The sequence below is a fragment of the Bos indicus genome, chromosome 15 (genome assembly GCF_029378745.1).
Source record: "Bos indicus isolate NIAB-ARS_2022 breed Sahiwal x Tharparkar chromosome 15, NIAB-ARS_B.indTharparkar_mat_pri_1.0, whole genome shotgun sequence".
NCBI lineage: Eukaryota > Metazoa > Chordata > Mammalia > Artiodactyla > Bovidae > Bos > Bos indicus.
In genome coordinates, this window is record NC_091774.1 from 46,023,942 (window position 1) to 46,042,065 (window position 18,124).

Genomic DNA, 18,124 nt, shown 5'->3' on the forward strand with positions numbered 1-18,124 from the left:
ATCTTTTGGAAGGCTCTGCTTTTAGGCAAATAAGGAATTTTGAGAACTCAGATGCCTTTAATTCAAAATAATTCGTATGTAAAAACTGCGTAGTTTGAAATGGCAATATAGTGATCCACTTCACTACTCAATAAATATTGGTTCCCCCATGCCTTGCTTAAATTGGGATGAATGACATTGCAGAGGGGTGGTCTCTACATCACTCAGGGTCTTAAATTTGAGATTGAGGTGGTAAGTCATTCATTCAGACATTCAAGTACTTACTGCATACGATGTATAAAATGGTGAACAAGAGATCCCGCTCTTGTGAGGTTTACAATGTAGTTATGTCATAAAATAGGCTAAGGTCACCTATAATGTCTCTTAAAAAAACACAGGATTCTCGGTCTCTTATTTTCACAACAATGGCAACTCTAGTATCAGATAACACTATAACATAGATGAGGGAAAAGTAGCACAAAGACTAGCAATACAGTTGCTAGAATTCCTTCCTAATACTTATTATTAGGCATAAAATACATTCTAATGTTCTGGGTTCAATCATGTCTTCTATAAGTAGAACTATGAAGTCAGAATTAAGAAAATTGACTGCAGGTGATTACTCACAACTCCCTAAGGACAGGAAAGGTCATAGCATCCCAGCCTACAATTCCTACTTCCACAGTTCCAAGAGAAATGAAATGTATGTTCTTATAAGAGGAATACATTTGTATGTAATGGCAATGAGAAAACTTGGGTAAAGTTGGAAAACCAAATACCTATAATCAGATGTGTAACCTCAATCAAGTTATGTTCTTTCTTGGTACCTCAGTTTTTTATAAGTAAAATGGAAATAACAGCACCTACGTAGGATTATTGGAGACTAAACGAGCTGGTACTTAGAGGGATACTGGGTATGTGTTAAGCAAATGTTAGCTATTATTTGATCTGTGCTTGAATCAATAACTAATAACTGTAACTTTCTGGGTGAACTTCTCTGAGTTTCAGTTTTATAATCTTAAAAATAAATTGAGATATGGTTTTGACCAGCATTAGCTTGGATAACATGTTAAATATTCTGTGATTATATAGCTGTGTGCCACATGAAGTGAAGTGAAGTTGCTCAGTCGTGTCCGACTCTTTGTGACCCCATGGACTGTAGCCTACCAGGATTCTCCGTCCATGGGATTTCCCAGGCAAGAATACTGGAATGGGTTGCCATTCCCTTCTCCAGGGGATCTTCCCGACCCAGGGATCGAACCCAGGTCTCCTGCAATGCAAGCAGACGCTTTACCCTCGGAGCCACCAGGGAAGCCCCAAGCCCTTAATCAATTAAATCTGGAACTGATACCATAGTTCAAGAGAGTTAGAAAAAGTAACTTGAGAAAGAAGAGAGGGTAAAATAATATGCATAAAATGCTGAAGGTGCATTTAGTCTTTCAAAACACTCCTTCAGCACCTACTATTTCTTATCTCACTATTTATGGTGTTAAAGGGCTAAATCTTTCATGCAAAGGCCAAACTATATCAAGGTAATAGGGAAGGTGAGTGAGGTCAGTAAAGTGAAACAGCCCAGACAAATGAGCTATGTACTCTGGGTTCAGCAAGAAATTCCTGGTCTCTATTTTTTTAAAAAGAATATATTATAGTGGACGGAAGTTAGCACCGTGCTGCCTCCCTCCTTGAGAACTGAAACACTCATTCCCTAGTTGCTGGAAGCTCTCAGCCAAGTGCTTCTCTGGGGATTGCCCTCAGGCCAAGACAGCAACTGCAGGCACATTTTGCCCATTCCTTACCAGTAGCTGTGACTGGTCAATAGGGGGTTTCAGTGCCTGGCCTCCTTGTCTCAAGGTGGGACAATTCTGAAAGGTTATCCTGGCTCTGGGACCTCAGTTAAACAACTCCTCCCCTCCCTCTGACAACATCTACGTCCTGCATTCCCTTTCAGGGCACTTCCAGGGAACTGACCTAACCCACTTACCAAGTTTCAGGTGGGAAGCTTGAGTTTAACATCTTCTTCTCAAATACCCCAGTTACCATCAGCTTCATGGTCCGTAAACACTGGCAGTGCTTCAGGCAGAATGAAGACAAAAGCAAATGGATTTCCTCACAAATATTAATGACAACCTTTTGGAAATATCTCATTGCCTGGCTTACAAATACTTCATCTTGAGTCTCATACAAGTGGAAAAACAACTCCAGAAAAACCAGGTGTGATGGAAGCTGTTCACTGCTACCCAGTGTTTCCATCCACTGAAGTATTGTCCATTTCACCTCCAGTGACATTGTACAGTTAAAAGTTTCCTCCAGTTGTTTCATTCGATCTTCATTCAAAAGGCCGAACAAAAAGCATTTCATCTGTGACAAATGGGGGTCTTTATAACTGCTGCTTTCAAGCACCAGCTCCAAATTTTCAAAAGACTGAAGGGAATCGTCCCTGGCGTCCCAATTGCCTTCCAACACATAGAACATTGCTGCAAAAAACTCCTGAATGTGTAGGTGGGTGAACACGTAGCAGTTTTCATACTCTGTGTCCTTTTGAAGAATATTTGTGTCTAGGAAAATTGAAACATCAGATTTCACTAACCCATGTCTTCTGAGATTTTCCTTGTAAAATACATATGTCATAGTCCATACTCCTTTGGCAGCCAAGTGGCACAGGCTCCTCAGTTGGGTTTGGCTGGGTAGACCAGGAAAGCTTCTATCTACTTGTGTCAACAAGCTAGAGATACAGCAGGCAAACAGAGAAGTGGTTGTCTTGCAAGTCAGCGTGATATCAGCACCCTTTTCCATTTGCTGCTCCAGACAATTACAAACGACCCAGCACACTGCGGGGACTTTGCACATGTTAAAAAGCATCACACTGTTTCTTAGGCAACTGAATACTTGCAGGGCCCAACTCTGGTCTTCAAAAAACTGGTAAATATATTCCTGTCTTGCATCCTCAGACATACCTAGTAACTGTATAGAATGCCGATTCTTCAACAAAGGCTTTAGTTTCCTCCAAGCTGTGAGTTTTGTCGTCACCAACAAGGATGACTCAGGGAGCATCACTTTTCTCAGCAAACTACTCATGAGGAAGGACACAGGATGTACTTGGGTCCAGTCTGCACACAGCACAAACTCAGGCTCCTCAAAGGCAAAGTTCAGTTCATCAAAACTATCAATAATAAAAAGGAGACGACTTGGCTGGGACATAATCCTTTCAATGGGACCTTCTGTGCTGGGCCAGTCCTTTGACAGCAACTGAACAAAGCTTCTCTCTCTCAACTGGTTGATTTCTCTTGCATTGAGATAAAAAACATAGGTAAATTTCTGCTGGTAGAGGTTGCCCTGTGCCCAATCTAACATCATCATTCTCACCAACGTTGTTTTGCCTATTCCAGCAGCCCCTTGAAGGACCACCGTCTGTGGCTGCTCTTCGGTTCCAACTTCTTCACCAAACAAACGTTCCAACAGTTCTCGGCCTTCCTGAGCAATTTCATGACAGAAATCTCCAGATTTCCCAAGCAAATGGTTCTTATCTAACATGTTGCGAAATTTTTCCCTTATTTGAATTCTGTATTCTGCTCCATCACCTAAGTCAGTTAGAAGGGAGATTGAAAAAAAAAAAAAGATACACATGATCAAAATTAATTCTATGATTTGCAATGTTAAGAATATTGGACATAGAGTAGGAGTGATACAGGCTGAAATCAAAGCACAGCTGGTTTAGATGAGAAAAGAATGTAAATAAAAATATTTCTGTGGGTTTAAAACTCATATTATAAATTGTGGAAAAAAATAATTGACAATGCAGAAATTTATGATGGAAAATAAAAATTAGATTCATTCCAGAAGTATTTTTTCTTCTTTGTACTTCTATAGAGAAAAAAAAAAATGGTATGTATGGAGAACAGAGCCATTCTCCAGATAAAAAGAGAACAAAGGCAACAATTAACACTAACAGCCAGACAGGATCTGAAGACAGATCTGAACTACAGATTAAAGTAATCTGCTTTATACAGATAAAACATTAATGGGCATGAACAGTTGCAAACATGTTTCTCAAGGAGCAAGAGTTGAGCCCCACACTGAGCTTCTCAGCCCTGGGGTCCTGCCCTAGGAAGATGAGCCCATGGAACATTTGGCTTTGAAGACAGCAGGGCTTACTTTCAGGAGAGCCTGGAAGGCTGAGAGAAACACAGACTCTGCTCTTAAAGGGCACACACAAAATCTCACATGTTGAAACCCAGAGTAGAAGCAGTAATATGAAAGGAACTTGAGTAAGTAGCTGATCTTGGAAAGCCTCCCAGGGAGGCAGAAGGCACCTGAGACTTACCCTCACAACACTGACAGCAGCCACTTTGGGAGTTGATTTTACCAGGAAAACACGGGTGCTGGCAAGAGTCATTTTGGAATCCTTCCCCTAGTTCACTAGCACCAGGACCCAGCCATGTCCACCAGCTAGTCAGCACTAGTCTCTGGGGCCCTACCTACCAGCAGGGAAACACCAGCTCTAAGATATCTTAGGCTCCTCAGTCAGCTTCCCCGGAATCCAGCCCCAACCACCAGTGGGCCAGCAATGGCCCTGGAATCTGGTCTCATCTACCACCTGTAGGACCCCCAGTCCATAGCCAAACCTGGATCCGCCCATCAGTGGGCCAGCACCAGCCCTGGAACCCCGCAGAGCTCCACAGCTGGTCACATCGGGATCTGGCTCCACCCAACAACAGACCAGCTAGTCCTGGCACCCCTGTACTCCCAAAGCCAGGCACTTGTGATCTGGCCCTACCCACCACCAGGTCATCCCAGACTCTGTAACCAGTCACAACATGCCCCAACCCCACCCAGTGGCAGGTCAACATCAGCTCTAGCAAACCTGGGCTTCAAGCCAGCCACAACCCAGCCCCCCTCACCAGTGGGACAGCACCAGACAAGGACCCCCCAGGCCATGCCGCCAGCTCCTCTGAGATCAGTTCCACCAGCAGCCAGTAGCCTCTGCATGAGGCAGGGCCTAGCAACCAACTGGACCAGGGGCCAGCCATGCCTACCAGTGCATCCACAGTAGCCAGCCCTGCCACAACAGAAGGGCCCATGGGGCCTGCACAGGGGCCACCCCCAGACCATAGGGCTCTGCTGACCAGGGGGAAGTGTGCTGCTGGGCCTCGTAGGACAGACCTACCTAATACATAGACACAGACACAAACACAAGGAGGCTAGACAATATGCTACTAAACAGCCAATGGATCACTGAAGAAATCAAAGAGGAAATCAAAAAATACCCAGAGATAAATGAAAATGAAACCACAATGATCCAAATCCTACAGGATCCAGCAAAAGCAGTTCTAAGAGGGAAGTTGATAGCAATAAAATCTTACCTCAGGAAACAAGAAAAATCACAAACAAATAACCTAACATCTAAAACTAGAGAAAGAAGAACAAACAAACCTAAAAATAGGAGAAGGAAATAAATTACAAAAATTAGAGCAGAAATAAATGAAACAGAGATAAAACTATAGCAAAGATCAATGAAACTAAAAGCTGATTCTTTGAAAAGATACACAAAATTGATAAACATTTAGACAGACTCACCAGGAAAAAAAGGGAGCAGGCTCAAATCAATAAAATTAGAAATGAAAAAGAAGAAATTACATGGGACACCATGGAAATAGAAAGGATAAGCAGAGACTACCACAAGAAACTATATACCAATAAAATGGACAACCTGGAAGAAATGGACAAATTCTTAGAAAGATACAATCTCTCAAGATTGAACCATGAATAAATAAAATACATGAACAGATGAATCGCAAGTACTGAAGTTGAAACTGTGGACCATAACAAAGGTCTAGGACCACGGCTTCACAGGTGACTTCCATCAAACATTTAGAGAAGACTTAAAATCTAACCTTCTGAAACAATTCCAAAAAATTTCAGGGGAAGTAATACTTCCAAATCCATTCTATGAGGCCACCATAACCTTGATACCAAAATCAGACAAAGATCCCAGAGAAAATTACAGGCCAATATCACCATTGAACGTAGACGTAAAAACCCACAACAAAACACAGCAATCCAAATTCAACAACACATTAAAAGGATCATACACCATGATCAAGTGGGATTTATCCCCAAGGAGAGTTCAGTATCTGCAAATCAATAAGTGTGAGACTGCATTAACAAATAACAAAAATCATACAATTATTTAAATAGATGCCAAAAAAGCTTCTGACAAAATTCATATCCATTTAGGATAAAAACTCTCCAGAAAGTGAAGATGACCATATCACCCAAGGCAACCTACAGATTCAATGCAATCCCCATCTGAATACTAATGGGATTCCTTCCTCCATACATTCTCTCAGAACATAGTATATTTTTCATTCACAGCACACATCTCAAGCTGGAATTACTTTAATTTTTTTAAAGTATATCATTCTTTTCTTTGTTCTACTAAGGCCTTCAGTACAAACATCTAACAAAGTTCAGATCCCACTAAATTATCCTTATTTCTCCCTCAGGAGAAGGTATGGTATTAGAAGTCAGATACTCCTTTTTATGGTATAACATCTCAGACGTTGCTGCACTTTATAAAAATCAGGGTTACAAGGATAATCTACTTTCTTTGTAATACTTTATCTATCTTCCAAATTTTACAAAGTAAATTTCTATGGAGGTAGAATCTTGGTTTCCTAAATTTACAGCTCCTTATATTGTATCAGAAATCACGGCCCAAGCAGGAACTTATCTTCAGAATCATTTGATACAATAGGAAATTTTTATTTATTAGTTCTTGGAACAAAGTAGACTCTCAATTATTTCTTGAATGAAATAATGTAGCCCATTAAAAAGCAGCATAGCTGAGTTAAGAACAAAGGCTTCTCATATGGTCCCATTTTCTGTGTATTATATTTCAATTTATAGAAACTGGGATTCAGCTAATATAGAATTCAAAACAAAGCAGGGCGACTGGAAATGGTATTGAATTAGGACTAAGAAAACCTGGTCCTAGAAATTACATTTTATGTAGATTAGTTGGTCACCATCCTGGAACTCAATTACAGTATCATTTTGAACAGAAGAGATGCAACAAGCCAAATTTTCCCTGCCAACTCTTACGAACTCTTATGAACTCTTCAGTCCATAAAACAAGATATTAAGATACCTTTGTTCATCAGACTATCAAGTGACAGGGTCATTTCTAAAGACTCTGAATTAACACGGTCCTGTGTCTGATTTTGTCCAGAGAGCTGGTTTTGTCAATTCTTTCTGAATGATAATCACTGCTGCTGCTGCTAAGTCGCATCAGTCGTGTCCGACTCTGTGCAACCCCATAGACGGCAGCCCACCAGGCTCCCCCATCCCTGGGATTCTCCAGGCAAGAACACTGGAGTAGGTTGCCATTTCCTTCTCCAATGCATGAAAGTGAAAAGTGAAAGGGAAGTCACTCAGTCGTGTCCGACCCTCATCGACCCCATGGACTGCAGCTTTCCAGGCTCCTCCGACCATGGGATTTTCCAGACAAGAGTACTGAATTGGGGTGCCATTGCCTTCTCCATGATAATCACTGAGCAGGTAGTATATCGTAAGAAATTAGCAGGAGTTGAACAAAAGTCTCCTGAGAGATAATCTTCCCCCATTATGTTTCAAAAGCTCAAACCTCCCAAATCTGACAAAAAGCCCACCTACTTACCCAGCACTGCTTCCTGATCACCCTGTACCTCTCTGGCCTCGGTGTCCTCTGTTCTCATGGTCTGGGCAGTCCCTGCAACAGATTCCAAAAGGAACATGAGATTTACCAAACACAAGAATTTGCTGACAGCCACACAGGGGCCAGAATTTTCCTCAGTGGTCCAATTCTATGATCACCTGGATTTAAGAAACTAGAGCCAACAGAGCCCCAGACTCCACCAGCTTAGCTGACGGAAAAGTGATGTGGTGAGAACACTGAAGCAGGACACTTCTCGCCATGCCTCCCACCCTGTAACTCTAAGGCAAGTGGTCTAGTCTAAGCCTAAGTAAGGGTCTGTACTGACCTCATAGGGATGTGGTGAGGCTCAAAAGAAACAATGGATATACATTTTGGAGCTGTAAAGCCTTAAATGTGAGTAAGGAATTTTAGATGTCTACAGTATTTCACACCTAGGAATGACAAAAAATAGTTTTTATGTCCCTTAATATTTTTTTTTGCCCATTCCTCATATTTCAGCAAAAATTTAAGGTCATATTTGAGTATTCTTAAAATTTAGGCCAGCCTAATTACTTTATTTGGAGAAGGTAATGGCAACCCACTCCAGTACTGTTGCCTGGAAAATCCCATGGATGGAGGAGCCTGGTAGGCTGCAGTCCATGGGGTCGCTAAGAGTCAGCCACGACTGAGCGACTTCACTTTGACTTCTCATTTTCATACACTGGAGAAGGAAATGGCAACCCACTCCAGTGTTCTTGCCTGGAGAATCCCAGGGACAGGGGATCCTGGTGGGCTGCCATCTATGGGGTCGCACAGAGTCGGACACGACTGAAGCGACTTCGCAGCAGCAGCAATTACTTTATTTGTAGTTTAGGCAAAAGAACACTAGGTGGGGTAATTCTTTCTAATCATTCTGTTCTTTTAATCATTTTAATCGGTACCAGATGGATGAATTACTGCCAATTAAGGAGCCATACTCTGGAGAAGGGCATGGCAACCCACTCCACAATTCTTGCCTGGAGAACCCCATGGACAGAGGAGCCTGGCAGGCTACAGTCCATGGGGTTGCACAGAGTCGGACACGACTGAAGCGACTTAGCATAGCATATCCTAAGGAGCCATACTGAACAACAGTACTCAAAACTCTTCAGCCTTTTAGTGCTCCTCAAATGATCTAACAAACTCCCATTATATACCTGACCACCATGGAACTTGTGTACCAGAGAATGGCCTGGACTTCATTCCCAAATCCCTTTCACAGAATCAATGGGCTCCAGGAAGCACCCCCTTCTCCCCACCCCTAGGTATGTCTCCAACATCACTCACAGTTGATCTCTGCTTTTGCTCTCTGACACAGATCCTTCAGGTTCATCTTGCCAAAGATACTGAGAGCCACCTCCCAGGCTTGCTCTCCTGGATAATACTTGCTCATCAAGTCAGCCAAATCCTTCCGCTTGGCTTTCTTCACTTCAGACCAGGGTATCCTGCAGGACCTGGGTTCCAGGGTCTCATTCTTTAGAAATGACTTGAATCTAATTAATTCCTCTTTGTTTAGCTCCTCCAAATACAATAGCAGCCCAAAATCAGAAAAGAAGGAGGAAGACGACAAATGCGTCATCTTGTCTATGGATTAATATTCAAGCTTCAGTGGGGAAGATAATCCAAAGAACATGGGATAACTGGGACCTGTGGAAAAGTAAGATTAGAGAATGAAATACCTCTAAAAACACAGACTAATTCAACAAACTTATTGAAGCCCACTGTTTCAGGCTCAGTACTAACCTCCTGTCTACTGTAATATATTTTCTATCATAAAAGCATTTCTCTAATTATGTTTCTTTCACCTTCCCCAGAGTTTCTCCCAGCCCCATGCTTATGAGCTGTAAGAAATCAAGGAAGGCAATCCATCTCTCATTACTCTTCTGCAAAGCAAGGACATCAGAACCAATTTCAGAGGACCATGGTCTGGATTAAATGAGGTAGAGTTCATGTATCACCTGGCTCAGAACAGGCTCCTACTAAGTACTGGCAAATTTCTTCATTCACTCTCTCCCCTACCAACACCCAGCATACATCTCAAACTATAAAATGTTATTATTGTACCTCCACCATTACTCTTAAAGCATGACATGCAATTGGCATATGTCATCTTTTTCCTAGTCTGGTCATGTCAACTCTAGTCATAAATCCATACCAGCTCCTGATACTCTGTGTTCCCGAGCTCACAAGCTCCTTTCACATCTATTCAATACCAAAATTATTATAGGTGAATTCAAATGTAAAGCCCTTCCAAAAGAGCATTCTCACCCATCCCTGACCTCGACTCTCATGACCTCATTCCACTCCAGCACTTCACTCCAATGTTCTCACTCAGACTTTATCATCAACAACTACTCAAACTCTGTAGAATCTTTTAAACTCTTAAACTAATACTTTCTAGTTAACTGAACAGTTTCATCCCCTCACTCCCATGACAGTTCTTCAGATGCTATTAAATCTTAGTCTTCTGAGCCCTGTGTTTTCCTTATTTATCAGCCATCTTAAGAGCCTTATTCAATTTCTCATTTAGCACAGGAACTCCAGTTAATCATTTAAATCTTAAGTTCAAGTTCCCCATTACCTCTTCAGTGATTTGCCTAAAGAGACAGAGCTAGTAAGTGATACACCTGGAACTCATCCTAGATCTTCAAGCCCTCCTCTCCTTTCCAGCCTTTCATAGGCCACCTGCTACTCTGGCCAGTGGAACTGGAAAAGATGAATAGGGGAAGAAAAAAATGTACAGAGGGAAATTTTACTTCTTAAACAGAAGGTGAATTGTCTCAAAATTACAAGGTAAATTAGGACTTTCTCATATAGTAATTGGTGAGTTATCAGCTGTTTCAGGATTGTTTTTGTTTGCTTTAATGGCACTGTAGAAATACTCCACATTATCCATAGAATCCAACCAAAACATGTTCTACAATAATTTTTTAAAAAACGCAAAAAGGAGGCAATTTGAGGAAATTTCAAAGGAACACTAAAATTTCTCCAGAACATACAAAATATGGTAGGTGAGGGAAAATGCGATATAGAATACCACACCCTCAACTTCCTGCCCAGAAATGTACAGTTATCACTGCAGGGGGGCTCATCTGTTCCTTCTTTTCCTGTAACAAAAGATATGAGCACTAGCTCCTTTTCTACAGCTCATTCCTTCACCTGTGATCTGAATCTTATCAGCATCAGGAATTAAGGGACTTAGTCCATCAAAAATTCTCTTCCCTTCTCGAGCCTCAATTTCTCCCTGTCCTCTAGGTCCTTCTCACCAGCATTTAAACATGCCCAAGTTCACCTTAGTATTTTACAAATATTTCCTTTACTCCACATCTCCTTCATCTTCAAACATCCTCCGTCTTCTATACTTTCCCTATTATACCTCCTCAGTCCCCTGTAATCTAACTTTTGCTATCCCAGTTTCACTGGGAAAACTCATACCAATGATCACTGTTGTAAAACCCAATAGGTAGGCATTTGGGGGATTCGATTTTTATATTTTTAAATAATAAAAATAACAGTACCTACCTCTGCAAGGATTAGAAGATAATGCATGCCCCTAATTTATAGGGTCCCATATATATAATATTACAATTTTAACAGTGTCTTAATTCTTGATGTCCTCTTTGGCTCTTATAATACCTCATACTTCATCTTCCTCCTGTCTTTCTAGGTGTTCCTTTGAGCCAAGATTTGTAACTTCTGAATCCCTTGGGTTTCTACAGAATGATATCTACAACTCTGATAGAGTACAATATGCCTTGGCCTCTTTTCCAAAGATTTTATGTTGTTCTTTAAGGATTTTTCTTTTTTTCCTGTTTTGTGATCATCCTTTGCTTGTATTTTTGGGAAGAAGAAAGCAGATGTTATCTGGTGTGACTCTTGTTTCTGGAAAGGCATTCATAAATTCCAAAATGTTCTGAACTAGAATAGAAACCCATGGCCTAAGAGGATCTATTTCAATTTGCAAATTTATTGATGGAAATTTTTACCACCTATGATAATTAAAGAATATTTGCTCAAAATAAGTTATTCTCTCAGCATGTATTAATAATTATCATATTTCTTGAGAACCTACTGAGATAGTTTATGAAAATGTTCTCTAGTCCCCAAAGCTTGGTTTTATCTACATTTTACAGATACATGGACTTAGAACTTAATAAGTTTGCCCAGGTTACAGAGTTGACAAGGAACTTATCAGGCTACAAAGCTCATTTTCTTTCTACTATCAACCATTTGCCTTTTAATTTTATTTTTCAGGGACTGGAAATTCTGATTTAATGAAATCTGCATGACTATGCTCTGATACCTGACTTTTGCTCAACACTGGGCTAGGGGAAAGGGAAGACTTCTAAATATATAATGGCAGAACATAAGGAAGGAGGGATTCTTTTCCAAAGAGGGTAGAGATGACAAGGTCTTGGAAAAGTTGCATTCTATGTAAGAAACAGGATATTCCTACCCTTTTCATGTGTTTCTGCCTGACTTCCTTTATAGGGCCACTTGAATCTCCTATAACAGTTTCTCAACCTCACCACCATTAACATCTTTTGCCAGATGATTCTTTATTTGGGGGACACTGTAAGTGCACTGTATGATGTTCAGTGGCCTTCCTGGACGCTGACCACCACATGCCATTAGAACCTCAATCTCCCACAGCTGTGAAGATATGTCTTTGGACATTGCCCTATGTCCCCAGGGGAGCATATTGCCCCAGTTGAAACCAATTTCAAAGCTTTAACCTCCACTGCTGTATATACAACTCATCAGCCCTTCTCTATGTCATTACTGTAACAAATCAAAGAAACAGTAGACAGCTCAGGAAAAGGCAGCATGTAAGACAAGAAATGTAACTGTGAAGGGAAACATTCAGTGAAGATTATTAGGACAACTTGTAAACCATTCAGACAAAAATTCTTATCCTCACATAACAAATCTCAGATACATAAATCAGTACATTGTTAAAGCAGACTGGGATAAAGCAGAGCATATTCATTACACCTTAGGAGATCAGGAACTTAGCAGCTTGGGAAAATTAAGGGAAATGATCAAGAATCAGGATAACTATCAGGAGATACATTGTTAAATATGTTGAAAATAAAACTTCTTGTCCATAGGAATTCAAATGCAAAAAGTAAACTGAAAACAGCTAATGTTTATAGGAAATTTGACAAGTAAAGGGCTGAAGTTTAAATTAGTAAAACCACTTTAGAACTGTTGGCATTAACTATTAATGAGGGCTCCTTGGAGAAACTGTTGATTCTAGAGCTGAGGCTGGGAGTATATGAGCTGAGTCTAGAGCTTCTTGTTATGCCAGAAAGTAAGGAAAGGAAAAGGATTAGGAACATCAGAAATACACAAGAACAAACCCAAAAGAGCTCCCAGTGGCAAAAGTAAATAACATTGTATTGGATTATAACCTAAAGGCTAAGTGTCTCTAAGTCCAAACTGATAGATAAAGGACTGAAAAAATAAATTAATGGGGGTGGGGTGGGGAGAGACAAATCTTACAAAAGAATTCCAAATACTTTACGTAGCAGTTTCCTCCTCCAGGAGGTAGATCTTACCCCCAGCCCACTACCACCTAGGAGTGTGAACCGTGAAGAAACCTGGCAAACACTGGTGATGAAGGTTAATATCATCAACCATAAGTCACCACTGACAGTATATACCACTGATGTGACTGATGAGAAAGGCTTATAACCACTGTGATATTCTTCTCCTAAATCTGTAATCCAGTCTAACCATGAGGAAAATATTAGACAGACTTAAATAAAATGCTACAAAATACCTGGCCAGTACTTCTCAAAACTATCAAGATCAAAAATAAGGAAATAAGGAAAGACTGAGCTCTTTCCTATCTTGCAAGATGGCGGGTGAAAAGGCTGAGAAGCCAGATACTAAGGGTAAGAAAACCTAAAGCCAAGAAGGCTGATGCTGGTGAGAAAATTTGAAAAGTGAAGAAGGTTAAGAAGGGGAAACCCCACTGCAGCTGAAACCCTGTCCAGATCAGAGGAATTGGTAGATATTCCCAATCGGCTATGTGTTGCAGAAAGGCCTTGTACAAGAGGAAGTACTCAGTGGCAAACTCCAAGGTTGAAAAGAAAAAGAAGATGCAGGTTCTTGCTACTGTCACAAAACCAGTTGGTGGTGACAAGAATGGTGGTACCTGAGTGGTCAAACTGCGCAAAATGCTTAGGTATTATTGTACTGAAGATGTGCCTGGAAAGCTGCTGAGTCATGGCAGAAAACCCTTCAGTAAGCCTGTGAGAAAGCAGGGCACCAGCATCACTCCAGGGGCCATACAGATCACCCTCACTGGGCGCCACAGAGGCAAGAGGGGCAGTTTCCTGAAGCAAGCCGAGCAGCAGCTTGCTACTTGTGACTGGGCCTCTGTCCCTCAATCAAGTTCCTCTGCACAGAACACACCAGAAATCTGTCATTACCACCTCCTCTAAAATTGATATCAGTGGAGTGAAAATCCCAGAACATCTCACTGATACTTACTTCAAGAAGCAGCTATGTAAGTCCAGGCAACAGGAAGGTGAGATCTCTGACCCACAGAGGGAGAAATAGAAGACTACAGAGCAGCACAAGGCTCATCAGAAAGGGTGTGGACTCACAAATTCTGCAAAGAAATCAAAGCTGTTCCTCAGCTCCAGGGCTACCCCCACTCTGTCTTTGCTTTCACAAATGGAATTTATCCTTGCTAAGTAGTGTTCTGAACTTCTTACAAAGAACCTAATTAAGTAACTTGTACATCCTGGAGCCCCCACCCTGCCCCTCCCCATAAAAACCACAAAACTGAAAAAAAATAAGGAAAGACTGAGAAACTGTTACAGACCAGAGAAGACTAAGGAGACAAGATGCCTAAAGGCAATATGGTGTCTTGGAAAGGATTCAAGAGCAGAAAGAATACCAGGAAAAATATTGTGAAAGCTGAACTAAGTGGGAATTAATTGTTTTAGTTCATATCTTTGCTGTTACAAACATACTACAGTAATACAAGATGTTAAAAATAAGGAAAATAGGGTGATGGGTGCATGAGAACTCTTTCCGTAAATCTAAAACTATTCTAAAACAAAATGGTTATTTTTAGTTGAATTTATGTATACCCTATGGCTTAGCAATTACAGTCCTCAGAATATACCTCGCAGAAATGTGTGTGTGCAAGTATATGCCAAGAGACATACAAAAATAGCCACATCAGCATTGTTTGCCAATTCGTAAGCACTGGAAAAGATCCAGAGTAAACCTATAAGTAGAACCAATAAATAAACTGCAATAAATTCATACATCAAAATCCTAGACAGCAAAGAAAATATATGACTTGTAGCTACATGCCATTAGGATGAACCACACAAACATAACCCATGAAAGAAGTCAACCCCCCAAAGATTATATACCATATAATTTATAAAAAATATCAAAACGAAAAAAGTAAAAAAAATGAAACTGGTATACTGTTTACAGATATATGTATAAGTGTTAAAGCCATATTTTAAAAATGGGCTAGTGGTAAGGAAGTAGCTACCATAAAAACTGGTTTATTGTTACCTCTGCAGGGAGGGAGGAATTTGTAATCAGGAATGATCCCCTGGGCTCTTGGGCACTCTATAGTAATGGTAATAAGTTAATATAGTGTAGTATAGTAACAGTAATGTTCTATTCCTTGATCTGGTGATGGTTTACATGGGTAATCATTAAGTTTTCACTCACTAAATGCACATTTATTTTGAATACTGTCTTCTATATGAGTTATAGTGTCCTCTAAAACAACGATTTTAGTTCATATGACCAGAAAAAAATAAGACAAATGTATTAGAAAAGCACTAAAATTATTGCAAATAACCGCTCCAGATAGAGGGGAAAATGGATAATAAATATTTCAGAAAATGGTCAAACTTAAGCAGATACCAAACTAACACAAACCAGGTGATACCACTCCACACTTATTAAAATGGCAAAAATAAACTTTAAAAACAACACCCCATTGACAATGAGAATGGGATGGAACATTGTTAGTGTAAATGTTATTTGCTACACTCTTGGAAAGCTGCATGTTTAACACAACTATGCAGCACTTCAAAAACATGCATGACTTTTCAATCAGTAACCTCTCTCTGGGAAATTAACCAATGAGAAGAATTACAAATACAGAAAAGAAAGTATTGGGCAAAACAGAATAATTTTTTGTGCATAACATAAATAATTGTCAACTGATTAAAATTTAAAGATGATTAATGAATGCATAAAAAATGAAACACTTTTTCAGCTATTAAAATGATCTCTTCATTCAGCAATATGCAACACATGCATGGTTAAAAGCAAATGGCAAGAGTGTAAGGGTTACAACCAAAGAACTGAAACCCCTGCATTAAAAAAAAAAAAAACCAAATACAGCAAAGTGTCAACCACGGTTGTGTTTTGGGCTTCGGACAATTTGTGACAACTTTCTTTAATCAGATTACATTACTTAAGTGAAAAAAATAAAAAGGTGAAAGGCAATATATTTGTCAAATGTTAAAAAAAGACAGAAATGAATACCTGTACTTCAATTTGGCCAGTGGGAGTTCAAGGGAAACTTCTGTGAAGAGAGCAATTTTAGGTCTCTGCTGGGGGAGAAGGAGTGTGAGTGATAAACTCTCAATACTATGGGGGTAGAGGTTGACTGATGCAGTGAGCAAATACGCGCTATTCTTTTCAGAACTTTGCTACTTACTGGGGGAAACAGAACTTCAGCGAGGAGCCCAGAGACTGCAGAGCTGACAGTTTTGTTTTCAGTGCGGCGAGAACTGGGCGGAGGCTGCACGGGGTGGAGGAATAAAGGCGAAGCACAGGTGGAGGGAAGACTCTGGGATTGAAGGGCAAACACCTGCGGGGGCAGAGAGCCCGAGGAGTGCCTGAATCTATTAGGATGCAAGCAAGGGGGGAAAATCATACCACCTGACCGTTACGAAGCGGGCGCTGCACTCGAGTTAAAGGCCACGCTAGGTCTTCGACCAATCTGGACTCCTTACCCACGTGCGCACCTCGTCCCGGGCTCCCCGCCTCCCCAGGTCTGGCGGACTGGAACCTGGGAAGTGGCCTCTCCCGCCGGGTCGTCTCCCGCGCCCTCCAGCCGGCTGCGTTCTCCACTCTGGGGGTCCTAGCAGCTCCCCTCCTGGGCCTCGGGCTGGGGTCGGCCTGCCCTTCCTTGTCTTCCACACAGAATGCGGGTTCTGGCAAGACTCTCACGGGATGTTAACTTCGTATTTTAGAGCGGGCAAAACACACGCCGAGAATTCCATACCTTGTGTCACACGGTGGACATTGGTGGCGAAGATTCAATTCCAGCTCTGAAAACCCGAACCAAAGAGAGAAAGGAAAAAGAGAAGGGGTACCCTCTAATGCGAAGGGGAAACTCATTCTTAGATCGTTACACTAAAACTCCCTCCGGAGCTGCGAGTGCTGCAAAAGCGCGCCGAGGGCAGCGTGGACCGCCTGGGGCGGTTGGACACGCAAGGCCGGGCCCAGAGAGTCTTCCCACTAGTTAGCGGGGCAAGGGGCTGCTCTCACCCTTCCGCTCCCTGCCTGAGTCTCCGAACAGCTTTATTACACATTGCTGCTAGGAAAAGATACATTGTTCATTATCGGATCCTCTGTGTGCAGCACACCTGGAGGCACACGGCCTCCTTTCTTTCCAGATTATAAATAACCTGGGGAAGAGAGAGCCTGGGAGTTGGGCCCTAGCTCATCTGACCTTTCCTCGACTGGCGGATTCCTAATAAACCGCGTACCTTTATTCATCCATCCAATAATTCCTGTAATTTTTGAGCATCTGTTTCCTGCCTGACAGTTTTCTTGGTCTTCTCTTGAAGGGAATAAAATATCCAAATTTTTCTCCCATCCCCCTTACTCCCACCCCTCCCATGGAGCTTACAGTCTATTGAAGAAATAGAGATCTATCGGAGAAGGCAATGGCACCCCAATTCAGTACTCTTGCCTGGAAAATCCCATAGACGGAGGAGCCTGGTAGGCTGCAGTCCATGGGGTCGCAAAGAGTCAGACACGACTGAGCGACTTCACTTTCACTTTTCACTTTCATGCATTGGAGAAGGAAATAGCAACCCACTCCAGTGTTCTTGCCTGGAGAATCCCAGAGACTGGGAAGCCTGGTGGGCTGCCGTCTATGGGGTCACACAGAGTCGGACACGACTGAAGTGACTTAGCAGCAGCAGAGATCTATCAGAACTGTAGTATATCATATGTTATCTTTGCTAAGGAGAAAAACAGTGGGGTAAGGGACCTAGTCCTGGTAGGTGGGGGATAGTGAGGGTCCTATTCTCTTATGGTGGAAAGGGAAGACACTCTGCTAAGGTAACATTTGCAGAAAGGGCATGGGCCATGCAGATAAGATATCCTGATGATGGAGCAGCCAGGGAACCCCTCCAGCAAGAG

The 18,124-nt window shown here is 41.5% G+C and overlaps 1 protein-coding gene and 1 pseudogene across 1 annotated transcript in view; one reads left to right on the forward strand and one right to left on the reverse strand.

Annotated features, from left to right (window-relative positions):
• The window catches only part of NLRP14 (NLR family pyrin domain containing 14), a 38,251-nt gene extending 28,920 nt beyond the window's left edge, over positions 1-9,331 (reverse strand). Inside the window, exons 1-3 of the mRNA XM_019974756.2 lie at positions 8,978-9,331; positions 7,655-7,726; positions 1,961-3,557 (exon numbers count right to left, since the gene is read on the reverse strand). Coding sequence (XP_019830315.2) covers positions 1,961-3,557; positions 7,655-7,726; positions 8,978-9,269 — 1,961 coding nt within the window. The 5' untranslated portion in view covers positions 9,270-9,331. The remainder of the gene's footprint in view (positions 1-1,960; positions 3,558-7,654; positions 7,727-8,977) is intronic.
• A 4,222-nt stretch (positions 9,332-13,553) lies between these two features.
• On the forward strand, positions 13,554-14,409 carry LOC109569454 (large ribosomal subunit protein eL6 pseudogene; annotated as a pseudogene).
• Positions 14,410-18,124: the final 3,715 nt, after the last annotated feature.